Raw genomic sequence first — 27,191 nt, forward strand, 5'->3', positions numbered from 1 at the left:
AAAATTGAGGTGGAGCAGGCATCATTCCTAGAAAGCTCTGCTGGGATATGACAGTCAGGCTTTCAACCACGCTTTGCCCCATGAAGCAGAATTAAAACATTGGACCAGTGAAGTTTCTTCTGCAGGAATAGCTGTATTGTCAGCTTGCTGGGGGAGAACTGTTTAAACTGCGATATCTTTCTTTGTCTGCTTAGGCATTGCATAAATGCAAATATACTAACAGAGCTCTGATTTTGTTTCAGGAACAGGTTTATATTCACTGGTAAACACATGAGAATTATTTAGAGAACTGTATGCCTACAGACAGATTGTGCTAAGAAGAAGCCAATTGTCATTGATAAATCTTTGTAGTAATGACCAGGCCAACAGTAACACTAGGAAATATCATTTGGATTCCATAATCTTTAATTCTGCTGAGTCTCTGAGCAAGTAAGCCAACCGTGATGGGTAAATAGTTTGTTTTGGTTTGTTTGGTTTGGTTTTAATCATAGACAAGCTGTAAGATTACACATTTAAAATAATCCACCACAGAAATGTAACTTAACTGTGACATTCAGTCTTACTGAGCAAAGATGGGCCCACACTAACTGTGATGCAGAAAAACCCCACACAGTAATAATAAAATAATGACTTAAAAACTACTGATAATCTTATCTATTCCGACTTTTTCAACTTGTTGATATTCGCTAAAATATCTCCCTTCTGCTATACTTGCCATTATCAATGTTAAAAAAAAAAGTAATTGTAAAGCTATTCTAAACTGTATTTAAATGCATAGCTTTCTAATTGCCACAGGTATTGCAGTATACGTTCTTTTGCTGACTGTATCCTATCTTTGCTATCACTTAAAAATGCATATTTAAATATTTCTAGATGCATGTCAAATTCTTTTTGTAACTGAAGAATAATTTTATTTTACAACACTAAAAATACATCTATTCCTGAGCTGTTAAATGAAAAATAATGTTTCAGTTAGAAAACAGTACAAGAGTAACATGACCTCAGCTTTATTTGTCTACATTTTGAATCACATCAAAGCCTTCCATTGTAAAAAAGAAATCAAGACGAGAAGATGATGGAATCTACTGACTTCTATTTATTTACAAAGAATGCACAGTCATTTTTCAGAACTTAGGACTAATCAAACAACTGAAAATTGCTTTGGTCACAGCTCTATTCCATCTGTAGTAAACCTGGCTCAGGGGTTTTCTTTTCTAATTTTTTTCTTCCTTTGAAGAAAGGCTAGTATTTTGGTGGCTGTTTATTCATTTGGGTACTAAAAGGACGCTAAGTAAGGTAGCATGAGGCTCTGCATAGACTTGTAGATGCTGCTTAAGGATGTGTTTTGACCTGTTATTATTGTTCAGCTTTTTTTTTTTTTCAGTAGAGTTTAATAGCTTATTTCATTCAACAAATTAAAGGTGACTGCTCCATGCACCCAATTCTGTTAAGGTTTTATCTAGTCCCTGACAACAGGTAGCAGTAACACAATTTCAGAGTTTTACTCTTTTATTGGCAGATCACTCTGAAAACAGTGACAAAAGAAAAGTTTTCCTAATATTTGTCAGATCTGTCTCTTTTTATTGCAAGTTGGATCGTTTCAGAACAAATATTGTACATATCTTTTCAGACCCAGCCTAGGGGCAAGGTTACGAACTGCCCTTTCAACTGCTAGGTGAAAAGAAAAAAAATCTGCTTCTGTTTCTTGTACCAGAATTTTGTGGGTTTCAAATGTTTTTTGATTAATTAATTCCATTCCAGAACTCAAGCTCTGTTAAAACAGATTATCTAGTTTCACTCCGTTTCACTAAGTTCTGTATGTTTTAGATAGTTAGGTAGATGATTTCTAAACCGTATAAATGTGAAAATCCTGTGTGATCAGAACAATTCTGTTGTCCAATATGATACTCAGCTTCCTTCAACTTATTCTAGATGCTTTCCAATATATTGTATTTCTTTCAAAGAAATAATACAACTCCAGAAATACAATGCTGTGTTCATCCATTATGAGAATTTGAATTAAAAATGCACACTGTTTTCTTCTTTAGCCCTGGAAAAGTTGTCCCAAAAGGCTTTATCTGCCTAGAGAGTGTCTTAGCTCTGCAGAAGCAGGATACATCAGAAGAACAGAATTATTGATAGCTTTTTGTTAGTCACTAGTAATCAAAAAGGTTACCAACAAATCCAGGACCCAGTAATGAATTTCAGTCTTGCATGTTTGACTGTTACGTGCAATCCAGACATGCCCAAAATTCAGATCACTGCATCCCTGGGTTAAAACTGTAAGTAAATTTATCTTTATTTGCCAGTTAAACTGCTTTACAATTAAAGGCATAGTTTAACATTCAGCTTAAACCAATATAAACCTATGTTCTCTTGCTTATGCCAGAACAAGTATTTCTGCAGTCAAAGGGACAGTTGGATTCAGGAGCCCAGCTGGCTCAAACCAAATTTTTTTTTTTTCCTTAGGTATCATCAGCTTTATTGGTTGTCTGATTGCACTGACTGTCCACCATCATGATCTCTAATGCTGCAGCACAAGACAGGTGATGTGAATTCAGGAATGGGGCAAACAGTAAGACTGACTCTGTTAGCATTAGTCACAACTTAGGTAAACTTAAACTATACCATTAAAGGCCTGACTTCCCACCCTGTGTGAGCTGTGATTCAGTAAATTTTAATTATCACTCTTTTGAAATTATGTAAACATGGAAAGGCTAGCCCTTAAATACCAGTTAACATATTGGTTAGCATTAGCCCTGGTAGAAATGAAATACACAAAAAGAAAGCAGGATATCTTAAAAAATAGGGAAAGAGAATAGTTCTGTCAAGAAACATATTATCTAGCCAAAGATTTGCTGCCTCAGCTTCACTGTGAAATCAGTTCTGGAATAAAGCTATACTTCCTCATCTAAGAAACTTTTTTGAGGCAGTATACCTAACAACTCTTTCGTGATGACAATAAAAAGAGAGGTTCTTCCTGCTAGGTGATAAGAACTTCAAAACCACTAATTCATTATCATTCCAGATTCACCACTCTCTTTTGTCTTAAATTTAAAAAAAGATTCAGCAAATGCCACAACTCCCCCCGGAAGACTAGTGCTATATTATCAAGTAAGTGATAGTGGCAGATCATTTGTGGTTTCTAAAAACAGAAAATAATGTCACTTTGATTTTCTAACTACAGAGCAGTTTTCAAATGTTTACCTTCTAGTGTTTATGTAACTGAAGTAACAGTTTAAATCTACTTTAAATCCTAATAAGGATCTTGATTTAAAACCAAAGTTAAATTCCAAGATTATCGCTAATTCTATGTACTGCAAAATACTCACATTAATAAGTGAATAGTCTGCTGTATAATTTATACCTAAATAAAACACGCCAAGAAGAGAAAAAAAATGTTAATGATTTATATTGTCACTATGATTTAGAAAATTACAGTATCATATAATTTCATTGAGTTACACGTCCACTTTGGCATCAAAGAATTTCATCAATGGCAAAGAGATGGGAGTTTTTAGTTTGTAAGGCATCTGTAAGTTGCACATCAAGTACAAAGCAATAGCCACAGTTCGTAATACACACAATTTTGCTATAACTGGAAGCACAAAAATACTCCATGGAATTCCATAATTCAGCCTCCGTGTTTTTGCTGTACAGTTTAAATGCATAAATGTGAATATTCTCTTGATGGCTATCTGCAATTCTATCACAAACCATCAATCCCTTCCAAAGTATTCTCATTCAAGTTTGTAAGTGTTGTAAAACTCATTGAAGGTACATTCTCTCACTATTGGCATATAGTTAAATTATTTCTTATCCAGTTGACACACATAAAAATAAAGCTTCATCTGAAGGGCAGGAAGGGTTTTTTAGGTTTCCTGAAAGCACAGCAGGCATGAACCACTAGAACCACTGGACCAACTAGAGTTTTCTAGCACCTGTCCAATCTGAAGTCTCACTGGCGAGTATACACTGAGCAGCATCTTCAAGACCACTACCATACAAGACATACTCTTGTATGAGCATACTGTCATTAAAGCACCAAGCAAGTTCCTCATAAAAATGACTTAATTTATTTTTCTTCATGGAAAAGTTCTGATCCCTTGCTTGATCATCTTAAATTCCTGTCATTAAGTGGTCCCACCTGTTGTTGAGGTCCCTGTTTTTATAGAGATCTTGTACCTGATCTATATATGCATGCTCATATACTCCTTTTCAGTTGTTATGCTACTCTAAAGGATAAGCTTTTGCATCTTCATTTTCTCTGTCCCTTAAGCAAGCTTTGCAATTTCTGCTGTTGCCTTCTAGCAATAGAATGAACAAAGTTATGAAACACAAAATCAACACAAATTCCTCAAAACTGATTTCCCTTCTGAAAAGCAGATCTTGGTCCTAATAATTACAAAGGCAAGGATTCATACCTGCTGCATGTGATTTCAATGAAGCAACATTTGTTGACATGAATGGTTTTCTTCTACGATGATAAGCGTGAGCAGGAAAATTGAATCCAGCTCTTACAAATGCAAGAATAAAAATGATACAGTGTGAATTTCTGTGCGCAGATCAGACACCTGTATTACTTGTCATCACCACAGAGAGTGCCAGTTGAGTCTTGTATCTTGCTGACTTTGGCAATGTGGTCATGGAACAGACACGGTCACGTTGACAAGCATGTGATTGCTTGTGATGCAGTTAGCATGCCATGAAGAAAAAGCTATAGAAGTCAATCCTCTCCCCGTTGCCTCCAGCAGAGATGAGACTGGGAGATAATTTCCTTCCCATCATTCACACATTTTTCCTCACAGCAGAAAGAAAGATATGACAGAGCTAAGAAGCTAATTAATTGTTGACTGAAGGAAATGCAACATCACCAACAGAAAAGCCAAGATACAATGTCAGTATGTTATAATTACTACTTAGCGATTCCTGTTTAATGCCATTTGATAATGAACTGTCTGAGGACTGCTGAAGTTGAGGATAGTTGCAGTACTTGATAGCGTACATTTCTATTAGGACTTGTTTCCAATCTTCTGTGCTGCGCTGGTGGGGGGCACTACACTTATTATTAAATCTTAACATGACAGAGAAAAATATTTTCTCAAAAATCTCACACTGTTCCTTACTAAATGAGGAAAAAGAAAATTCTGTGATAAGAAGGCTCATGTGTTCTCTCTCTTCTATAACTTTCACAAGCACTAGCAAACACCAATCAAATGTTACAGAAAAACAATGATAACAGAGATATTATGGTCTTACAGAATTAATAAAAATGGGCAATCAGGTAGAAGACAGACATCTGATTAATGCCCTTCTGATGGAGAAGTTTCACAGTTAGCTTAACTCCTATTTAAACCTACAAGGTTTCCTATGGGAAAGATAGGATAATAAATGCCACCACTGTGGAAAATGGTCCTTGTCCTATATTAAATTACAGCAAATCAAAGAAGAAGGAGCAAAATTACAGGAAATAAAGTCTTATTTGTTCTGCTGCCAACAAAACAGTCTCTCTTTTTCCTCCTACTTTTCCCTTTTTGCTCTCAAACTAAAACTCTAAAATGGCATGACTGTAGGACACCGTGTTACAAAATTCTCCGCTCGGGTGGGAGAGAATTCTCTCACAGGAATTGTGGGCCCATCCTCACCAGAACTGTATAATCAGTGCTAAAGTCGTTCTTTGTTTTTCTTTCTAAATTGTGACATGAATTAGTGGAATAATGCAATGAATTAGTGGAATATTGTGCCTCCCTACTAAGTAGGTCATGTACTGCAAGGGTCATACAAGCTTGTTACAACATGTTACAGCATGTAAAAAACTCCCTTTTTTTTTTGGTTTTTGTTTTTTAAGTTAACACTTCCACATCCTACAGAGTCCTTGCACAGGGGTATTGCTGCCCAGTAGCCCTTAGTAGGCTGCCTATCTCCTTGCTGACAGAGTTGGATATGTGGCAAATTATTCTGAACACAAAAATGGCCTACTGGGAGGAAGTTGTAAGGTACTTGACAAGGTCATGGGCATTCTTTCCATTTTCCAACACATAAAAATATTCCCATCTTGTTAATGTTCACTTTTTCCTACACTATTGTTCCTTAAGTGTGTTCCACTGCTTTATACTGCACACACAAACGCACACACACGTTTACTGCAAAAGTTTCTGTTGAAATCTCAACCAGCTAAGCAATGTTATGGCTGCCCCTACCTCCTTCAACCCCAAACAGCCCAGAGCAGTAGCCAGGGACTGTGGAAAGCACTCCCCTTCCATAGGGGGTGCTGGGGCAGGTGGAGACATGCTGTCCATCCCTTTGGTTAGTGTCATGCTGTTAGCTTTGTTCATCAGAATTAATCTTTAGCACATTTGTGAGATATGTGTGTGGGCAGCATAAAAGGTAGCTATTTTGGGATTTTTTAGGGAAATTTAGGAAGGCAAAAAGGATTAGTTTGGTCTGAAGAAAGGTAACTAGTGACTTCTGTATTCCTCTGATGTTTGTTACTTTTTGTCCATTTTTGTTTGTCTTCTCCTTTTAATAACATATGGGCTTTTTAGTGTTGGGCTGCCTACAAAATATTTTTGGTTGCTTTGTACAGAACCTCTCACATAAAGGACAATTTTTTTCACAGCCTTCTTGCCTGTAGTCAACTGCATCAACCAAGACAAAAAGGTACTTCTCAAAAGTGGAAGTTGATTTGTAATATTCTTTTCACAAGGTACTTTTCAGCTGAATTGAAAACAGATCAAAGGAAAAAATAAGAACCAGAAAATCATCTGAAAATACACCATACTTTGTTCCTGCAGTTTTGAAGCTTTATTTTCAATAGGCAGTAAGCAACAATAGACATATGCAAATTTTGTTCCATGTTGTCAACATTATTCCAAGAAAAGTAAATTTGTAAATATATGCTGTGATTTAATTAGTTTGTATACCAAACGTTAGAAATATCTGACATATTCTTAGGAATGTTTGCATTTGAAGTTACAGTGAATTATGTCTTCAAATAAAGATCTAGAACTTCCACAGAAATGAACAGTTAATTTCTATCAAGGTGGGCCATGAAATAACACATTCCCATATACTTGCACACACTCCAAGGCATCACTCCAAAGCATAGCAAAATATTCACTACCGAATGTACTTCTGGACCATCCTGGCTACTTAGGCCATTACTGCATAATGTGAGAGAGAGTTGTGGATGTGCTCAGCTTCTTTCTTATAGCACATTTTAAAACTTGTGGAGTGAAAACATGCATAAGAGCATTAGTGAGGTTCCATAATAATTAGCTTTTTTTGCCCCAGGTGAAAGTTGAAAAGGAATGAAGCATGTCTCAAATATATTTAATCATTACATGAATACAGATAAATGATATTTGACCCATTTTTTGTACTTTAGAGGCTAAGTCATATGGTCAAGATTGTATTTTAAACAAATACATCACAGCAAAACACAAGCTAAGTTTTGTTTACATTTATTTCTGTTACTAGACTTACAATGATAAAACAGACTTTCTGAAAGTACATACCACTAATTTTACACTTGTAACTGGCCTTTTTAACAAGTATAACATTTGCTGCTCTGATGAACATTTTTGTTACTGTCTTCTTTTTAATATTCATTAAATATTAGTTAATTAAAAATCTAAACTGATATTTCTATGTAACTTCTTACAACATATCTCTTTACATTGCTCTTTACTTTGATGTTGCTAATGCAGAACTTTATCTCCACCCATTAGTTGTTGCTTTATTCCCTTTAAACTATGTTTGCACTTAAAGTTTTGCAGTTCCCAGAATGGATTACCAGTTGTGGATAATTCTGAGAATAATCAGAATAATACTACATGCTTTATCTTTCATTAAATACTGCCTTCCTGTTATGCTTTCTAGAGATGATATTTAGTACATTTAGGATACTTGGAGATGCAGAAAAACTGACGATACCTGTTTCAGAGATGTAATGCTAGTATTACATAATAAGTATGATCACAATTTTTCTTTAGAACTGAATGACACTGGAAGAGGCTCCCAAAAGTTCTGTTCTACAATGTTTAGATTTTCTTTCCTTAGCTCAGCCTATGCTTTACTCTTAAAGCCAGTGCTGCATTGTTTACAGTTATGGCTTCTGTCTCTGTGGTACATCTTTGCTTTGTGTTGAATACTGAAAGAATCAGCTCTTACTTTGAGAATAAAATATATGTATAGCAGATACATTGTTCACTTTTTCTTGTGTTTTTATTCTATTTTTTAGAGACTGTCCATATAATTAAAGACGTGACTGAGTACACAGATAAAACCCAGATATCCAATAGCATTCAGCAAAGAAAGAAGGCATTCTTTCGCTTTGTAAAAATACATTGATACATTGTGTAATGACTAGATAAATCATGAATAAACAGATTTGTCCAACAACAATTTATTAATTTTTTTGTTATTTAAAATTTTGATTGAGTGTTCCTTGTTATAGAATGGTATAGTATTATTCTGTAATAATTTCAGTAAGCTTTTATGTGGGTTTACACACATTCAGTCAGACTTAAAAACATGTGGCTTGTCACTGCCCCCTATCAGCTGTTTTGACGCAGCCCATCTAGGATTAAGGCATGACTGTTCAGTTCAAGGTTCTCCAGTAAAAACGGTCTTTGTTACAGTTAGTGGGCAAACTGGCTATCCATTAGGAAAAATGAATTCAGTGCTCAAGACAAACATCCTTTATAGAGGTTAAGACATATGGTTCATGAAAAAACTTGGAAAAGGGTGTCAAGCAGCACTTGGTGAGAGGGATCATACATTTATAATTTGACATGTAAGAATAGGTCAGCACTGTTGTTTGTAGACAAACAAAAAGTCTTCCAAGGGTTTGAGAGTTGTGAATCTTAATGGACATACATTTAGCATTGTTTTATTCTATGCTTTTGCAGTTTAGTGCAATCTCTAATAGATTAATATAATGATTGAGTTACTTAGCCTATCAGGATAACAGAACAGAAGTAATTAATTGTCAGCTTCTACATTACTTTCTGCATAGATATAGTTTCAACATTCTGATTTTAACAAAGAAGTACCACACCATTTTTTCCTCTCTGAATAATATATTGTTAAATAAAGACAGAAACTGTAAACTTGTATTTAAAACCATGCACTCTAAAAGTAGCTGGAGGCAAGTTCTGTATGTAAGGGAATAAAAAACCCAGAAATGTACAAGTACCTTATAAAAATCAAATTTCTGCAGCAATTCACTTCAGCAAATACAAAAGGCTCTGTTAATTGCTTGATGCTCCACTCTTTTATACAGTGTTTCAAGATCTATACTAGGCCAATGCAGCCTAATTCTAAAGCCATCAGTGTTTAAATCTCTCTCTCTCGTTATATATGCACTAATGATTTACTTAAAATTTACATGATTCTGGTCTTTGATTCAATCAAGTGATCAAACACAGTATTTAAAAGTTATATACCAAAAACAAGCAAAGAAATTCAATGGAGGTGGAAGCAATGCCTTATTTTCCTTCAATAGTTACTAATATTTTAGAGAAGAATGACCTGACTGCTTGGAAAATTGATTGATTTTTGCAGTCTGAAGCCTTACACCTTCAATAAATGCAAAGACTGGCAAGTACTGCTACGCGATACTAATAGTAGGCAATGAGGCACTGCTAAATGATTTCCTGGCTGATTTTTCATTTCTATTTAAATAAAAGTGATTGATCTGACATTGAGGAAACATCAAATAAAAATAGCCTGGCAGGAATGTGAGGCCTTGTTGGTTTAAAAAGGTGAAGGTGAAGGGGAATAGGAAGAAGAGGAAGGAGAGTGACCAGGAAGGGGGAAAGAATCAGAAAAGGGAGAAGGAAGCGTGCAATAATTCTAACTCGATCATGTTACTCCATGAACAACTAATTGATTATCGTTTTCTGTAGCTGCATCTAAAATACTAAACATCTCGGATCACAATAGCCTCGCTCCCTCTCCATGTTCCCTCTGTTTTTCCTGCATTTCTTCCCTAAAATATTTCCAGTTGACTCTCTTCCTTTCTTCCTTCACACAATGTTTTAGCTACCTTTTCCTCCCACGGTGCCTTCGTTTTCTCCCTAAGGCTTCCAATGACCTTATGGGCAAAAGCAGTATAAGCTGTGCATGTTCTGAGCAACATGTGTTCTTGGACAGTCAGTATCTGTGTAGCTTTGTCACCTAGTGTATCCCAGCCACCACTTCTCAAGTGTGTCTGGGAAATTAAGTGTTTTTAAGATTCCATCTTTGTCAAATGCAGTTTACTGCATCCACAGCTTGAAAGGTTACTGAAGCGGGAAAGGAAAGAGAGTATATGTTCAGACAAGCTAAGTTTCTTAAGAAAATTAAATTAAGAATTGTCCTTCCCTATGCCCATTTGTACCAAATCTAAATCTTCAGAATATATATGCTTAACATTGGTGGAAAAAAGCAAAGAAGGGCAGGAAGGATCTCAAGTCTTGAAGGCAGATTTTGATAAAGGTGATAATTATTACACCTTGCAGGTTCTCCCCATTATAGTATCATGCATATATGCATGTGCTGCTATTGCCTCTGTTGGTTTTATATTATTAAAAAACACTCACAAAAAGCTTAGTATACAAGGGAATCTCAGAAGAAATAAGAATTTCTGAACAACCACAACTGTTTTTGAATGTATAACAACAACACTGACTTCCATTTCCCATAAGAAATGTCTTAGGCAAACTAAAAAAATTCTAGCCCTCTGTACTATACTGATAAATGTAACTACCCATCAAACACAGTATGTTATGGACTTAAGAAACTGTCTCCTTTTCTTATATTGCAACTGTTGCTACAAAGGATGGATGTTAATGTATAAGCATTTAATTCAAGAAGCAAATGAGAAAAATCAGTTTCTTGAAGACAAAATGCAAAGTTTGCCAAATTCTCATGTTCCTACAAAATTTCTGAGGCTAGTTACAATTTTCAAGTAAGCAACTATTGATCACTTTTTGTCCAATGCAAAAATAATGGGTTTATATCATTATGACCAAAATAATTTGTCTCTAAGAACTAAAGGTATATATATTTGGGTATAGAATTTATATGTATTTTGAAATAAACATATCACCTCTTAATCTCATGATTTAATATTCATTGACATTATGTGGAAACAAACTTTTGTCAGTAAATACTTTCACAGATTTTTTTTTACAATACTGTTAACAATGATAATTATATCTCCATCGACTCTTACAAGTTAGCATGCAGTTAAAAAAGTTGAAAAGTTATACCTGTATAATGTTTTTATATTTTCTTCCTTCTTTGGATGGTAGAGCTCTTCATGTGTGGAGTTTACTTGACTGTACAGTTTCTTCACAGCCAGAGATAAGGTTTCCATAGTCTGTGGTGGAAAATGTAATTTAGATACCGTCAGCCTGGTCAGTAAGAAAATAACTATTGAAAAACTAGTTTCCTCTGTTTGCTATTAGAGGCTGGATCCAGAAAAAGAATTTGGCATCTAAGGAAGGGATTAGACAAACTTTAGGTGCCCAAATCCCAAACTGAGATCTAAAAAAATTCCATTCAGCAGCTGCCTATGGCTTAAGACATATCTGTATTTGAGATGAAACTTCTTCATATGAGTACAGCTCTGGTCCTGCACTTCCACATAATTTTGTCCCAACCTCAGTACCCAGGTTCCCATCTAACCCTAAATGGATAGAAAAAACACAGGCATGACTCTGAAGATAAAGCAAGAAGATAGCATCCTTCACAAAATGCAGTTCTTGACACGTAACTAAAAAAAAAAAAAAAAAAAAAGAAAAGATGATGTTGGAAACTTTGGTATGTCCACCTTCTATATTCTAGCCTAGCACATGAGTTATGTATTCTTGCCAGTACTGAAATGTTTTGACACAGAAAATGTGTATCTACACATAGATAATATTGACATAATATGTGGACTACACATATGTATAAAAATATGTATAATATGTATTTATTTATGGCTTCATACACACAGAGATATGTATATAAAGCCTTAAGTAAACATGGGTAGTTGATAAAAGGATAAAAGTGGTCAGCATCACCATTTTCTTCCTTCCACACTTCAAAAGTAGAAATAGTGTATCTTTGAAAAATAATCTATAAATATCTGTATTCAAGAGAAAATTCAAAATTACAGAGCCCAAGTAGATGAAAATATACATTTCCATTCTCTTACTAATATGCCTAAATCCTGGGAAAGGGCTGGGTTTCCCACAAACGACTGTCTTTAGTGTTTCCTGTTGACTTCCCAGGAGAGTTCTTTGAACAGTTCCAGGATTTCAAGCCTTATTTCTGAGGGCAACACTTCTCCTTATTCCCTCTGTACCATAATTCAGGCATCTAACAAAGGAACCTGAATTTTACTTCAGAAGAATTTTTTGGGCCTAGCACTACGTCTCTAGGAGAATCAGAACTCTGCACAGGTTTTAATACCGGATAGCACTAATATCCGTTTCACATTATGTGTGAAAGAAAAAAACCCAACCAAACCAGAATTGGAAATGTTGTAGTTCTTGTCTTTGATACCACCCATACCAGACTTATTGATGCTAGACTAAAACTTTTAGTCTTAGACTACATTAGCTGAGTCCCTCATTCTACAGAAGATATATTCGTATTTATCAGCTATTAAACAGAATACTACACTGTATCTAACACAACAAAACAGAGCATGTATTTAAACAGGTAACGATACCTAATCTTAAGTGTCACCTAAAAAATATCACCAACAACAGGAACTGAAGAGTTACAAAACAAAAACCAGAGAAAACAACATGTCACAATGTTGCCTAGAAAACCTGAATTGGTCCATATAAACTTTATGGCACAGTTTTAAAGTAACCTGCATCTGCCCCCTCAGACAAATATACATTATGACACAGCTTTAAAACATAAGACCAGACACTACTTTCTACTTGACACCTGGTTTATTCAGACTGCTCTCACTGAAACTATTATGATTCAAAATATGGTTTTACTGTAACTGTATGTTGTGACCTCTCATATTACTCCATATACACCATTGTAACAGTGAACCGACAGTAGAACGGTTAATTTCCTTACAGTTTAATGATGTTCTAAGAAATCATAGTTTCTTACAAACATTACAGTTTTATGTGTAAAAGATCCTTGAGAGGAAAGGTCTAAGCTCATTGCTTTCATTGGCTTCAGCTGCAAATGTGAGTTCTGCATCTTTCTGCAAATTAGGTGACGTATGTCTTGAGAAGGAACCCAGAAAGCAAAGAATCCTTACCAGCTTTCTGTAGGTATTTCAGTTTGTGTGACTTAATATTGCCCAGACACCCTCTAACAGAGAGGAGAACAGAGTCTGATTGTCTGTGGCAACATTTATTCTCTTAGCCACCTGACCGCTACTGTCTCTGCTGTACTCTTGTCTCATTCATCAAACAGTTTCTGACTTTTTTAACAAGAGAAACAGAAGGTCTGCTGAGGACTGTTTTGTTCACATCCCTAGTTTTTCCCTCTGGGCACCCCATTACTCTGTTCAATGAATCAACTAAATATTCCATGAAAAAAAGAGGAAAAATAATATCTATCTGATGATGCACAAGATGAACAAAGGCTTCAGAGTCAAACTTAATAATACATATCCCAAATCCTGAGGCCATTTTCTGTAATCTTAGTGTTAGTTTACTGTAGGTTTAAATATAATTTCCTTCTTAAGAAAAAGAAATTTGGAAATGACATCTTTTGTAGATCATGGCAAAGTTGGATTTTTGCATTCACAAAGGTGAATTTGAGCTCCACTAATAAAACAAGAAATGGAGTAAGAAGCATTTTCTTTTCTGTGGGGATCTGCCACTAGAGGGGGGAATAGAGCAAATGTAAAATGGTAAGATCCTTGTTTTTGCAGCTTTTTGCTGAACAGCAGAGTAATGTCAGGTTTCAAAACTCCTGGGCTTTATCCCAGATTCTGTAGGAGACCCATCTGCATCTTTCCTCTATTTTGCCTGACACCAAGCACTGTGCCCTTCCGCTGTCATTCTTTCCCCTAACCTGCTTCATCTCTTATTCCTGGCTTTCCCTGGTTGTCAGTCCCCTTCTGTTCCTACACTAGCCACCATCTTTCTGTCTTTCCCCAGGTTATTCCCTGTATTGTCCCTGCTGCTCAGCTGCTTTTCTCTTCAACCTTTCTTTCTCAGTCCCCTGCAGTAAAATATCTTAAATGCAGTCAGTATGCACAATAGTGCACCATGTATGAGAGAGGCAGTTTCTCTGCTGTCAGCAATTCCCAACCCAGCAGCTCATAAGGTCCATACCCAGTAACTGCAGGAGTCCTGTACTGCCTCTCAAAGCCAGAAACAAACACTTTAACTTTTTGTCCACTGGGAGAAGGGGTGGGGGTGGTGGTGGGGTGAATTCATGAATAATTGAGCCCTGAAGTAGGTTCTGTAAGATGTTGGAACAAGCTCCAAACATGGAAAAACTTAGCAACCATTTAAGCTTCTTGGCTCCTGCAAGAGTCTACTGAACTTTATTGGCCAAATTTTTGTGTGTTATTACAGTTTTAACAACTTTGGGGGGATTTTCGTGGAAAAAGAGAACAAAGTAGCGATGCTAACACATACATCCTGACTTCAAGTCATAGGGGTATGTCTCAATGACAGTCCTTAAAAAAGCAGCACACACACAGTGGTAAAAGATGTTTTCAGCATGTGTCTAGCTCTCAGGGGGAGCCAATGCATCTTAAGTACTTCCCCAAAATATTGGTCAGATGCAGACACCAGACATTCGCATTTTCAAACCTGAGCAGCCTAAGCCGGTGAAAATTAGAAGGAGCTCAACACTGCAATGGAGGAGTGGGGCAATCTGAACGGCAGGCTGTCGGCCAGCCCGTTGCAGCTGTGACCCGTTCCTGCGGGGCTTTTCATGAAGCATGCTACTTATTCAGAGGTAGGAAAGCCTGGCCCAAGCTGGAGCTTGTCAGTGGCCCACAGACATGTCTAATGCTGTTAGCGGAGCAACAGGACTCGTACAGAAAGGTGCGACGGGCCTTTGCTAACCGACGCGGGGGTGCCGGGCCTGGTTCGGTGCTACAGGTCACACTGCACTCCCTCCCTCCGCTCCCCGGCCGCCCTTCTCCGCTCCGCAAGGGGGCATGGCAAGGCCCGGGAAGGAATGCGGAGGCCCACGGCAGCCCCCCGGCTTCCCCCTCCAGCCACCCCACTTCCCACGGCGGAGGCTGCCTGCCACACACCGCCCGCCGACGGGCGAGCGCGGAGACACCGTTACGCCGCCGCGGGGCAGCCGTCCCCGCGCCGCCCGGTGAGAGGCAGCTCGGGGCCGGCCCTGCCGCGCCGAAGCGGGAGGAGTGGGGGGTCCTCCTCCTCGCGGCGACCCCGCGCGTGAGAGGAAGGGGCGGCAGCCGGGCTCCCCCCGCCGCCAGGCGCCGGAGTGCGGCGGCCGCCCCAACGGCCGCCGCGCGCGCCCCCTCCGCGGCGCTGGGACGGCGCGGGCCGGTGGGGGCGGTGCCGCGCCCGTGACACGCGCGCGGCACCGCCCACCCGCCCGGGTGCGCGGGGGCGGAGCGCGGCGCTCCGGCGGCGGCGGCGGGGGCGGGGGCTGGGGCCGGCGCTGGCGCTGGCGGGCGGGGGCTCTTTCGGCGCGGAGCGTGTGCGCGGCGGCCTGCGGTGCTCCGGCGGCGGCAGCGCTCTGGCCGCCGGGCGGGGGAGGAGGTGCTAGACTCCGGCGCCGCTTGCCGGCAACGAGGAGGAGCGGAGCGGCTAGCGAGGCGGCCGGAGGAGGAAGGAAGGAAGGAAGGCAGGCAGGGAGGGGGGTAGCAGCGGCGCTCGGTCGGCCCCGCAGCGCTGCCGCCGCCACCGCCGCCACCACCACCACCACCACCACTTCCCCGCTGGGCGCTAGCCTGCCCGGGAAGCCGATCCGCTCCCTGAAACTCTCGGCTCGCCTCTCGCCGCGGCGGCGGCAAGGTCTCGGCAGGGCTCTCCGCCCCGGCGCGGCGAGCGAGCGGGCGGGCGGGTGGGGGGGGGCAACTTCTCGCACTTCTCCGGAGAGGACTTGGGGCTGCCCCGCGCCGGGGGCGGCAGCGCCTGGGGTCCCCGCCGCCCGCCGCGGCGGGAGAACTTTCCCCTCCGAGCGCGGGGCGGGGACTGGGGCCCGGGAGCGCCGGCCGCGGCGGGAGGAGCGCGGCGGCGGCGGCGGCGGCGGGGCCGGCCCGGCGGCCGCGGAGATGAAGCTGAGCCGGCAGTTCACGGTGTTCGGCAGCGCGGTCTTCTGCGTGGTGATCTTCTCCCTCTACCTGATGCTGGACCGCGGCCACTTCGACCACCCGAAGAGCCCACGGCGGGAGGGCACCTTCCCCAAGGTGAGCGGGGCGGCGGCCGGGGCGCGGCGGGTGGGCGAGCGCCCGGGCCGGCGGGGCGGAGGTGGAGGGGAGGGCGGCGGTGCAGCCAGCGGGCCCCCTCGCCTTCTCCCCGCTGGGGGGGACGGGGACGGGGACAGAGTGCCGAGGCGTGGTGGCGCGCCTCGGTCCCCCCGCCCCCGCCGCCCCCGCCACCCCCGCCCCCAAAGCTCCGGGCCGGGGCCGGGGCCGCGGCGGCGGCGAGGTGCCGCCGCTGCCGGGCCGCTGGGGTGGGGGACGGGCGGTGCCGCCTCTGGGTGGCGCTGCTGCCGGCTCGGCCCGGCCGGGGGCGCGGGGCTGCAGCGGGGAGGCGGGCGCAGCCCACCCGCCCGGTGAGGGGTCGGTGCGGAGGGGCGGCTGGCGGGGAGGCTCGCCGCGGGCGGGACGGGCTGGGTGCTGCGCTGCGGCTTCTCCGTCCGTCCTCCTCGGGACCGGGGCAGGCAGCAGAAAGCGGAGCGCGGGGCTTGCTCTGCACTGTGGAAGCCAGTGCTGTGGACGGGTAGGAGCTGACGGGGGAAGCTGAGAACTCGAGGGTAGACCTCAGCCAAGGCATCAACAGGTGGGTTTGCAGAAATGCTGACTTTATGTTACTGCTTTCCTTTTCGGTAAGCCTTGCTTTGGAGCCGTAACTGGCTGGTACTGCACCGTATGGTTAAACGAAGCAGTTCCTCACTTTCCCTTGTTGACTGTGTGGGAGAGAATTTACAGGCTGTGTATCGTGGTAGTGTTCTAGTAAAGAATGTTTAACCACCACAGGAAAAAAGTATTTCAGAGAGCACACGGTATGCTGTGCAGAAGGCAGAATACTGCCGTGTATAAACAGCTTTCTTATAGCAATAGATCAGAATAAAACTATAGAAAGTAATGTCATAGCTTGTTTATGCTTGTATCGTACTTATTTTTTGGGAAATGAGATAAATGCAGGTGTTTTTTAGTACAGCAGTGAGGCCTCAAGTGAGTAGAAGAACTCAAAAGGCTTATTTAAAAAGTAACAATTATCTCTCTGATAGAATCACTAATTTTTTATTTAATGCAAAAGTAATAGTTGAACCCATTGGGTTAACAGTGAAGATAAAAATCTTGCCTTACGTGTAGAGAAAGAGTGCAGATCTGTTCTGCCTTTATTCCTTCAAGTTACAGTTCAGAGGTCAGACACTAGGTTTTGCAGGAACTAAGAGAGGGGGAAAGAAGCTTAGGAGAAGAAAGCAAGACAAGGCTGGCTACAGCAGCTGTATCTATTAAATATATAAGTCTGGCAGGAGAGTAATGCCATGTGTGACCTTGTAACAGCTGCTGCTATGGTCAGTATCATATATGAGGAAATCTCTTCATGTGTCTATACCACCAGTTGAGTTTAATCCAGGTAAAGTATAGAACAGGAAAGCTCATACATGGGTGGTCTTTTTTTTTTTTTTTAAGGTTAGATTTTCATTTGAATTACTTGAGTGAACAGGGAAGATTTATTAGACATGTTTTGTTTTCCATTGTCAGTGTCTTGCAGCGGAAATTCCTGTCTGTGTCCTACAGTGCAACACTGGTCTTCCAGTGTAACGTGGTCTTATCTCTTGTGACCAAGGGTTTAGTACCTTAATCTGTTGTCACACCTCTTCCTTCTACGTGATCTAGTCAGCTAGAGATAAACACTTCTCCTTCCATCCTCCTCCCTCCCCTCAGTCTTCTAGAACAGTCTGTCAGTGTTTACTCTCTTTGCCTTTTCCATACCTAAATTTCTTTGAGGCTGCTGACTCTCACTGGAGAATCCTTTGTCTGTCACTGTTTTGGTCCTTCCTTTCTGTGAACCTTTTCTTTTCTTACTGCTTTATCCTTTGAGGAAGTTATGGATGAAATTGATGTGATTTTGTCATTTCCTTTTGCTGCCCATAGGGTAGAAATTTTTCACTTTGTTACAACTGGAAAACCTCTGACACATACCAAATGCTTTCAGATCCCTATAACATCAGTTTAAAATAAATGCAAAAGACGAAGAGTGGAATGAAGCCACCAAAAATATTTGAAAGGAACAGCTTTAATCCTACCTCAGCTGACAAAAAGTTGTTTGTGTCAGTGCAGTGTTGCCAGAACTCAGTGTACTGTAAGTGAAACTAGCCATAGATGTAAAAACTTCAAGCTGTTTTTGTTTGTGAAAAGCTATGGCAGCTGTAGATCGTCTGTCTGTCTGTAGATTTAAGAAGGCATTCTCTTTCCTGATGACAAAGGTCAGAACTTTTTTTGCTTAGGAAAAGGAACTGATACTCTTTTTCACAAATTATTGGATTGATTCACTTCATGCCTCTTTCTGTTCTGACAATGCGCTATTTTTTCAGCTTTGCTGTTCCTCTGTGCAGTTCTGGTAACAACACAAATCACCTCTCGTGTCCTGGAAGTTGCATGTTGATTAGTTTTTTTTCTGCTGACTTATGTGGCTTACACTAAGCTCAGAGGAGAGAACTGGGTACCTCTGGAAGCAGTCTCCTGTTTAGCTTGTGAGCATTTGTCTATCTAGACTTTTTATTTAATTTCTGCCAGGATTAGAGTTGGAATTTTTCAGCTGGCAGTGCCTGTTGGTCTGCATTCACCTAAAGTGTCACAGTACCTAATACCAGTAGTAAAATAAGTGATTAGGATTGCTGCTGCACTTTCATTTCCACTTTTTCTTCCAGACAAGGCACCTTCTCTTTGCGTGGTCTCGCGGTAGTTTGTGTCAGACTCAGTCTTGTGAACATGTCTTTTTTCAGGCTAGCTTTTCTGCCAGCGTAGTCAAGAGTTGTCCTTTTGGAACTTGCTTTCTGGTTTGAGAGTTCAGGTAGTTGTTCAAGGATGCTGACAGAAGTGTCTTGCAGAAATAATTTCTGGACAAGATCTCCCAGGATGTGTGAATATCCATAGGCAAATTCCTTTACATACTCTGTAACCAAATACTTGTAAATGCCTTTCACTGCAGTGCTAAAGGGCAACTGTGGTCAGGCTTGGGAGGCAGTGGTGACATTGTGTCTTTTTAGTTGTTGGGTTTTGCAAAAGCTGGCATCAGTAGTCAGTTTTATGGCGCATGTTATCCACACCTATCCATGGTAAGGTGGCATTGTGGCAACTATAACAGCACTGGAGCTAAAGTGATTTACAACCTTGTCCTCATTGGTGGTGCATTGAAATCATAGTATCAGAAGATCTGCACGTTGCCATAGAACTGAAGTCCCTGTTAATTTTGGGAAGATTAGGTACCTATAATGCATGGAGATCAAGACTTACTGGCCTTTCCTCTGCAGTTCCTGCATGTATCTTTATGGATCCTGTGTGGTTGTCAAGTGTATATTATTCTTACAATGACTGTATCACAAGCTCTGTCTTTCTGTCTGAGCTTGTTCCTAGCCATAGGATGCTCCTGTTCCAGGGCATGTCTCGGGATGCAATGTGTCTACTAGTGTCCTGTCTCAGGGTAGGAACAACATTACAGCATGGTGCAGAGAGGAGCACAAAGTGGAGGAATAGCCTTAGGTGCATTTTTAGATTATTATTGTACCATTTGTCAGTACAGATCATTGTGTAAGAGTCTTGTACTGGAATATAGTGGAAAAATGGTTGAGTATATTGTTTTTTGTCTGTAATAGCACAGAATTCCCTGAGAAATCTTGTGTGACTCTACAGTGGAGGGAGGTTCAGAGTGGTGGTTAGTCCTGTGCCATCTCTTCTGCAGTGAGTGTCAGGTGCAAGTGATTTGTGGGCTAAATTGGTAACTACTGAATGGAAACTACACTCAAATCAAGTCTAAAGTGGAATAAGTCCATAAGCAGCTTATCTTGAAGAACCTGTGTTACTGTGTACAGATGAATACCAAATACTGATAAGCCTGTATTAATCTATTACGTATTTTGGACCCGGATAGAAAAAAAAAAAAAAAATCATTAGCCTAACATGGCTTGTTTTCTCAATTAACTTTACCTTGACTTAGAACAAATCCATAAAAGCTGTTCATTTACAGGAGCTTGTGCAATATTTCTTTTGATTCTAAATTTTGCTAGATTCACACCTAAGCATGCATTAAAAATCCAATTAAAAAAAAAATGAAGTGGAGGATTTGTTTGTAAGCATATCTTGCTTCAGAAATATATAGCTTTTTTGTAGTCTTCACATGAGATTTAATTTTTGGTGTATTTTATGCCTGAGCAAGGCAACACAGTGACACAAGGCAGCATCCTCTGTTACAACCTGATAGGTGATGCTTTGGACGTGAGCATTTTCTTCTAACCATTTTCACATAGCTTGCTTTGGCTTTTATGGGACATAAGTCCCCACTGTGTGCAAGGTTGTTTCTGGAAATACATTTTTAAAACTTGGGTCTGCCATGATTCTGGTTGATAACTGGAATGGGACCAAGTGGTTGCTCCTTTTTATCCCTGGTCTTTCCCTTCAGCTTTATTAAAAGGCAAAGCACAAACATACAGCAACTTCCATCCTTACTGTTTTCTCTTTTCTAAACGATTTTTATTTGAGTGAGATCTCTTTCTTTAGGCATACCCCCCCCCCCCCCCCCCCGCCTTTGACCACCATTATTTGAAGCTTACTCTGATCTTCTCATGTGTGTTGACTGCTTTTATGGGCTCACTAGTTGCATTGCATTGAACAGAGGTGACGAAGTACAGTTCCTCTAAAAGCAGCTGGCTTGTTCTTTTGTTTCCAGTGTCCTTCCAGTAAAGCATTAAGTTGCCTGGCTGTTGGTGGTACTGCTAATGCTTCTTTACTGGATTCATGCTTTCAGGGCATCTACATCTAACCAAATACTTCTGCACAAATGGTGCAGGCGGTGATTGTTGCAGTATGGAGTGTTATTTCATCAGAGCTTGCCAATAATTTGATAGTAGTACCACCTGGCCAAAATATGAATCATGGTAGGGTGGAGCAGTAATAGGAAATTAGGATGAAATACATGGCAGAAACACCAGCAGTTCTCTGAATCTGTGTGTTGAACAAGGGCGCCTTGTGAACTTTACTCTGGAGTACTGCTGAGGCAGTACTTCCCCTGCTCTAAGGAAGCACTACCTTCAGTCAGCCCTGAGTCTCCATTAGTTGGCTGTAACTGCAGCGTATCAGCTCATGCCCCAGTCCCGTGCAGTGCAAACCTTGGCTCCCTCCGGTGTCGCCGAGTCTGTACTCTTCCTGTTTTGAAATAGCTGCTGACACACTATAAACACCTTTTCCAGCTAGAGTTTTGCTAGGTGCCTTGCTGTAGTCAAGTGGCTGGTTTCAGTGGTTTACATGCACTATAAATACACATGTTTTGTTGCTGCATGTTCTTAGTAATGGGTGTATTTTTATAAGCTCATTTGGGAGCTTTCAGACCTATGTTGTGTAACAAGGAACAGAACTTCTGTATGCAGAAGTATTGGAAGCAGCATGATCAAGTATTTAGGAAATGTTTGTTTTAGTCTAAAATGTGAATAGTGGCAATTAAGATTGTACGTAATTTTGAAGTTGTCATTTTCTGACTTCTGAGCACTGAAAAACTGTGGGCACAGTGACTTTTAGTAGCGTTCTTGTGAGTGTCACTTCAGAGAAAATTGAAAGTTGAGTGAAGAAATCCACAGAAAGAATCATCATCTTCCTGGATTTGAAACTATTGAGTTATTTAAAAAACAAACAAAACCCTATTAACAACACTTAGGAAGGTCACAATTTAAAAGCCTTTGAGTGTCATGGGAATGATCTTGAGTCTAGAGATAATGAAAATTTAGGATTTCTTCTGCTGAGCTTCTAGTACTTTGTAAAGGAGGAGGGGCTGTCTTTGTGAACATAGTTACAGGTCAGTAACAATTCTTTGTACTTCCTAATGTTCATAGAGTGTATTTGTCTTTGCTTGCACATTTTGTGTAAAGTTTTGGCTAAGCAGCAGCTAATAGCCTTGTTCAATTACAGTCTGTAAATCTAGTGCAAAATGTTGAGTGAAATATATGTTTCAGAAAAGTAGTAACACAGCCTATAAATAAGCCCTTCCTTCTGCTACCTAGAGTCAATGCCTAACTTAAACTATATAAACTAAATGGAGAGAGGAAGTTTCCTAGTTTGCTTTTACTTGACCTTTTCTTTGTCTGACACATGGTTTTGTTATTTTAAATTTTGACTTTTTCAAATAAAACCAAACATTATTAAAATGCCTCTACTCAATGCCATGTAAGCTGTGCTTCAGTTTTGTACTGCTAGCCATTTAAATAAAGATTCATTATAGGGCAGGGAGGGGAATCAAAAAGGAAATGAACCTGAAACATATCAGCCATAGTAGTAGTGAACATTTTTCAGATTAATTGACTTTAAACAGGGAATATTTCTAGATTTGTCTCCATCTCCCTTTCCTTTCTCTCCTTGCCTTCAGATCACTGATGATGGTGTCAAATTAGTCCCTAACAGCATGCCTTCTCCATAAATTACATGAAACTTAAGTCTAGGGTAATAGCACATTAAACACTCCTGTTATTGCTGCCTCTGGTAAAAGAGAACATGGAAGTCCATAGCTTCTTAGAATCTATTTGTCAGGCTTCTGCATCTTTGGAATAGAACTTTCTAATTTTTTGAGAGAACAGACTTTTGTAGATCAGTTAATTCAGAAGAATTCCACTGTCTTTGTAAAGTGAGCTTCTTTTGAATGGTACTTTAAAGGCAGGAAATTATTAACAAGGTTACTTACGTAATTTTCATCATCACAGATGCACATAAGCCTTGTGCCCAGGTTAATAAAGGCTTTAAATGTTGACTTGTCCTTTTGACCAATGTGTTGTATATTTGGGTTTTGTTTTGTTTTGTTCTATGTCCTACCTTGCAGTATGAATATATGCTGAAACAGTGTGTTTGAATATTAAGCTTTGATGCTACATCAGGTTGCATTTTTAACTTCTACCTGCTTGCTTTTTCTGTACAGGAGGTGTCGATTTAATTCTACATTTAATATGTTCTGTTCACTCTACAGTGCTCTTAACAGTGAACAGAGAATGCTTTCTGGTCTTACCATCTTGGTATGCTGGCATCTGATCAGATGTTTATGTCAAGATTTTAGTGAAGTTAGTACATGATTTGTGAAGATATACCTGGAAATAGTTATTGACAAGGCTAGTGCAGAAAATTATTAAGATGACTGCTATTCAGTGCAGCCAGAAAATGAGACTTTGAGTCCAGTTTCCTCACTGCTTACTGCAGTAAATCTGTATAGGCAATGATCTTGACTTGAATTCCACATCCCCTGGAGAACACTCTTTGTTGCAGTACTCTTTCTTCACCACAACTCATTGGTACACCAGAGCCTCTTATGCAAGACAGTGCCAGCTACTTTGTTGTCTCCTGCTTGTTCATGTGGGTGAGAAGAAGAATGGGCTCTGACTGGTTTTGCACCAAGCAGTTGGTGGTTGCTGGCTGAGTCTGGGTACAAATAATCATGTTCTAGCTGACCTAACCTCAGAAGTGTCTCATGTGGATTTCTCTTCTGCCTGCCTGTTTTCCATGAGATTTCCTCATCTATGGGCCACCATACTGCCACTTCAATTATTTGAGCTAGCTGTCTTTTTCCGCATGAAATGGTTCCTAGGGGCCTGTTGAAAGCGACTGCATTTAGAGAAGGAGTGAACATTCACTGAGGAAATGACAGTTGCAACTAATATCCTTTCTGCAATGTACAATGCTTAGATAGGAGAAACTGTCCGTTCTCCACTTCCCCAGAATAAAGTAGCTTGATCTTTCATTGTGTTACTGAACATCCCTCCTTGTGCTGGATTGCAGTATGCTCCTTTCTAGAGAGAGTCCTTGCTACCGATCAGACTGGTGTCAGAAGCAAACAGAGAAGGACAAGCAGAGGGCAGTGGGAAAGCAGACTGCTTTGGAGTATTTGGGCCATGAAAACTGCTGAAAGGTTCAGTCTGACTGAAGCATAAGGAACTGTTATGTAGCTGGTTCATGTGGTGGTAGTGGCACATTGCTCAGTGCAGCTAGCAGGTATGGACAGTTTTTGTTCCAAATGGGAGGAGGGTGTGCTCATCTGTGCTGTCCTCACATGGGAAGATTTTGTTGGTTAAGTCCAACCCTATGTAAGCATGGGGATGGTGAATAGACGAGCTGCTTATGTGATGCCATTCTTCTACCATGCAGCTGTACCTACTTTTGGTACAGTTGGATTTGTTGGTACTTTGTTTGCACTTCTTGTAGAAATAGTAGCTTTGCTGTGGAATAACAGCAGGGATGCCTTTCTCGCTTTTAAATAAAATCTTTATTTGCACAATCTTATCAATATATAAAGGCAGAGAGAAATGAAAAAAAGAAGTTTACACTGAAGTTGTTATAAACTTGTTAACTGGTTGTATAGGCCAGGTGATTCACATAACTTTACGTTGCTATTCCTTATGTTAAAACAAGTATGTAGATTAACAGAACATACTTTAATGATGTTCACTTGGAGTAAGACATACTGACTCAGACAGCCTACTTCCAATTTTCTGTGTAGTTAGGCAGGGCTCAAAGTCAGGATTGCTTCTTTTCTGAGAAGACTTGATGCTGTAAAGTCAGGGGGAGGTCTGCTGATGTTTATCAATTGTGCAGCTAGCCAAATTTTACTATCCAGTATCTACAAAGCCATATAGATTACAAAATTTCAGGCAGAATTGGTTAAGGTGAAATTGGAGCATCTCTACTCAGATAAAAAACCCCAAAACATAACAAAAAATTCCCACCCCCAAATGTGTGGGAAAATTTTCAAACTTGTTTTAAAACAAAATACTCTTAAGAGTACTTCTTTAGTAATGGAGAGGACCTGTGTGTTTTATTTTTTAATTAGACCTATTTAATGCCCCCTGTAACATGCTTCTAATCTGTTTTACTAGTAAATCAACATCTGCTACTAGCAATCAATAAGATGAAACAGTTTTAGAGTACTTCACTGTTTTGTACTGCTTGGCGTTGACATTTGAAGTTTGGCAGTGTAAGTTGGTTGCCTTCCTCTAAAAATATTGAAACTGAATTTCATTTATTTTCATGTGTTAATTTTATTGTCTTGAAGAGTTGCAATATTTTCCATGTTTAGCTCGTATTTTAAAAAAAATTAACTATTGAATACTATGTTCTAGGCATTGTCTGCTCCTATCTATTTAAAATGAGTGAGGAGAAAAGGTGAATGTGCAATGAAAATGACCTAGCTTTTGCATAATGTAGATCCATGTGAAATTTTTGACTTGAGAATGGATTCCTGACTTTAACTATTTTCATACTGCATAAAACTGGGATCCACTTCTAGTTTGTGACACTGTTCTTTCTTAAAGTTAACACTCATGGCTGATGCATTTCACAAAAGAAATTGAAAATATTTTTAAAATCTCAAAAGATTTGATTGCCTGTCAGTTCTAACTTTGATACTGCATGAGGTCATAGTTACATGTTCTTAACTGTGGCTTTTTTCTTCATGTTTTGCATTCAAGTTGAGTTGGTACATGGCATGTTTAAATGCTTTAGAAGACAGGCGTGATGCATCTCATAGTGTTCAGAAAAGAAAGCAGGGTTGTCTTTGTTAATGTCTTCTGTTAGGTTCCACAATGGGAGGTCTTTTTAAGTGTATCTTTCTCCAGATAAGAGAATATCTACCTCCAAAGTTAAAATAACATACTTTAACAGGCTTCACAAAGTCACTGTTCTTCAGAGTCCTAGGTAGGCTTGAACCCTCCAGCTTAAAAATGAATTATTGCTGGAATTACATAGCAACATATATAATTGTTGTTTGAACATCATCAGGGAACAAAGTACTGTTTCTCATGTCACAGGAAGCAGGGAACTTAGTTTACAAAGAAAAGTGTTTTGTCACATAACAATTCTACCATTTTACTATTTATTATTGTAGATATTTGAAGGTTTAGAGTATCACAAGTTAAATGAAAAGTCCATCTTAGATGAAATTACCTCCAAATTGGAAGTTTATATCTGACTGCTGGAATTTGGCAGTATATGCCAGCAGAAGGATTAGTCTAAACACGTATTTGGTGGGTTTTTTAATGTTGTTGGGTTTTTTTTTTTTCTGTGTCTGTTATTGGCCAGTGCTGGAGAGACTATAATTGGCTAAATGACATAAGGCAGATTGGTGGTGTAATCTATGACCAGGTAGTTGACAGGCTATTGCTAAGCAATATAAAACTCTTTCCTTGTAGTAAGAGGTAAAATGTTTCTAGAACATACGTGAATTGAGAATCCAAAGTTTAAGCATTGTCTGATTTTACAGTTCTAGAGGCAGCCTATATACTGGTGGGATAGGTGTAAACAGCGTTTTAGCTGCTTACACGCTTGGTAACTTTGGTGAACTATAGTCATGTGCAGTGAAGCACGTAATAATCTGTATAGATGGCAGCTATACTTCAGCTTCTTGGGAACCTAAATACCAGAGCCTATGGTGGGCAGCCTGTAAAGCCCCAATCAGTATTATTTTATATATATATTATTTTTAGAGTGGATAATAAGCTATTAGTTTTCTGAGTAGAAACCTTTTTTTTTCTTTGATGTTGAAAGGGAGATTACTAGTTTTACACAGAAATATGTACACACTTTTTTTAATATAGCATTGGAAAGATTTGAGTCTGGTTGTTTCTTCTGTGCCACCAGGGGGCATGGGACTACAGTGGTTGGTTTTTTTCTTTGCATTGTCCCATCATCTGCATATTGATTTCCTGTTGTTTTCAGTTCATCTATTTTATAAGTTTTTAGTATTTGTCTTTAAACTTTTGAGATTCTAGGGTGTTGGCCCTATATCTCAATTAGCTTATCTGGATCTGATGTCAAAATATATTTT

General features: G+C 40.1%; 1 protein-coding gene across 2 annotated transcripts in view; it reads left to right on the forward strand.

Moving 5' to 3' along the window:
* The first annotated feature begins 15,630 nt into the window (after window positions 1–15,630).
* Window positions 15,631–27,191, forward strand: part of MAN2A1 (mannosidase alpha class 2A member 1) — a 137,801-nt gene continuing 126,240 nt past the window's right edge. Inside the window, exon 1 of one of the 2 annotated variants that reach the window (XM_069777163.1) lies at window positions 15,631–16,360. In XM_069777163.1, coding sequence (XP_069633264.1) covers window positions 16,226–16,360 — 135 coding nt within the window. In that variant the 5' untranslated portion in view covers window positions 15,631–16,225. Of the gene's footprint in view, window positions 16,361–16,828; window positions 16,956–27,191 lie in introns of those variants that run through there. The other variant, XM_069777164.1, reaches the window with a different exon arrangement.

The sequence above is a fragment of the Haliaeetus albicilla genome, chromosome Z (assembly GCF_947461875.1).
Source record: "Haliaeetus albicilla chromosome Z, bHalAlb1.1, whole genome shotgun sequence".
Classification (NCBI taxonomy): domain Eukaryota; kingdom Metazoa; phylum Chordata; class Aves; order Accipitriformes; family Accipitridae; genus Haliaeetus; species Haliaeetus albicilla.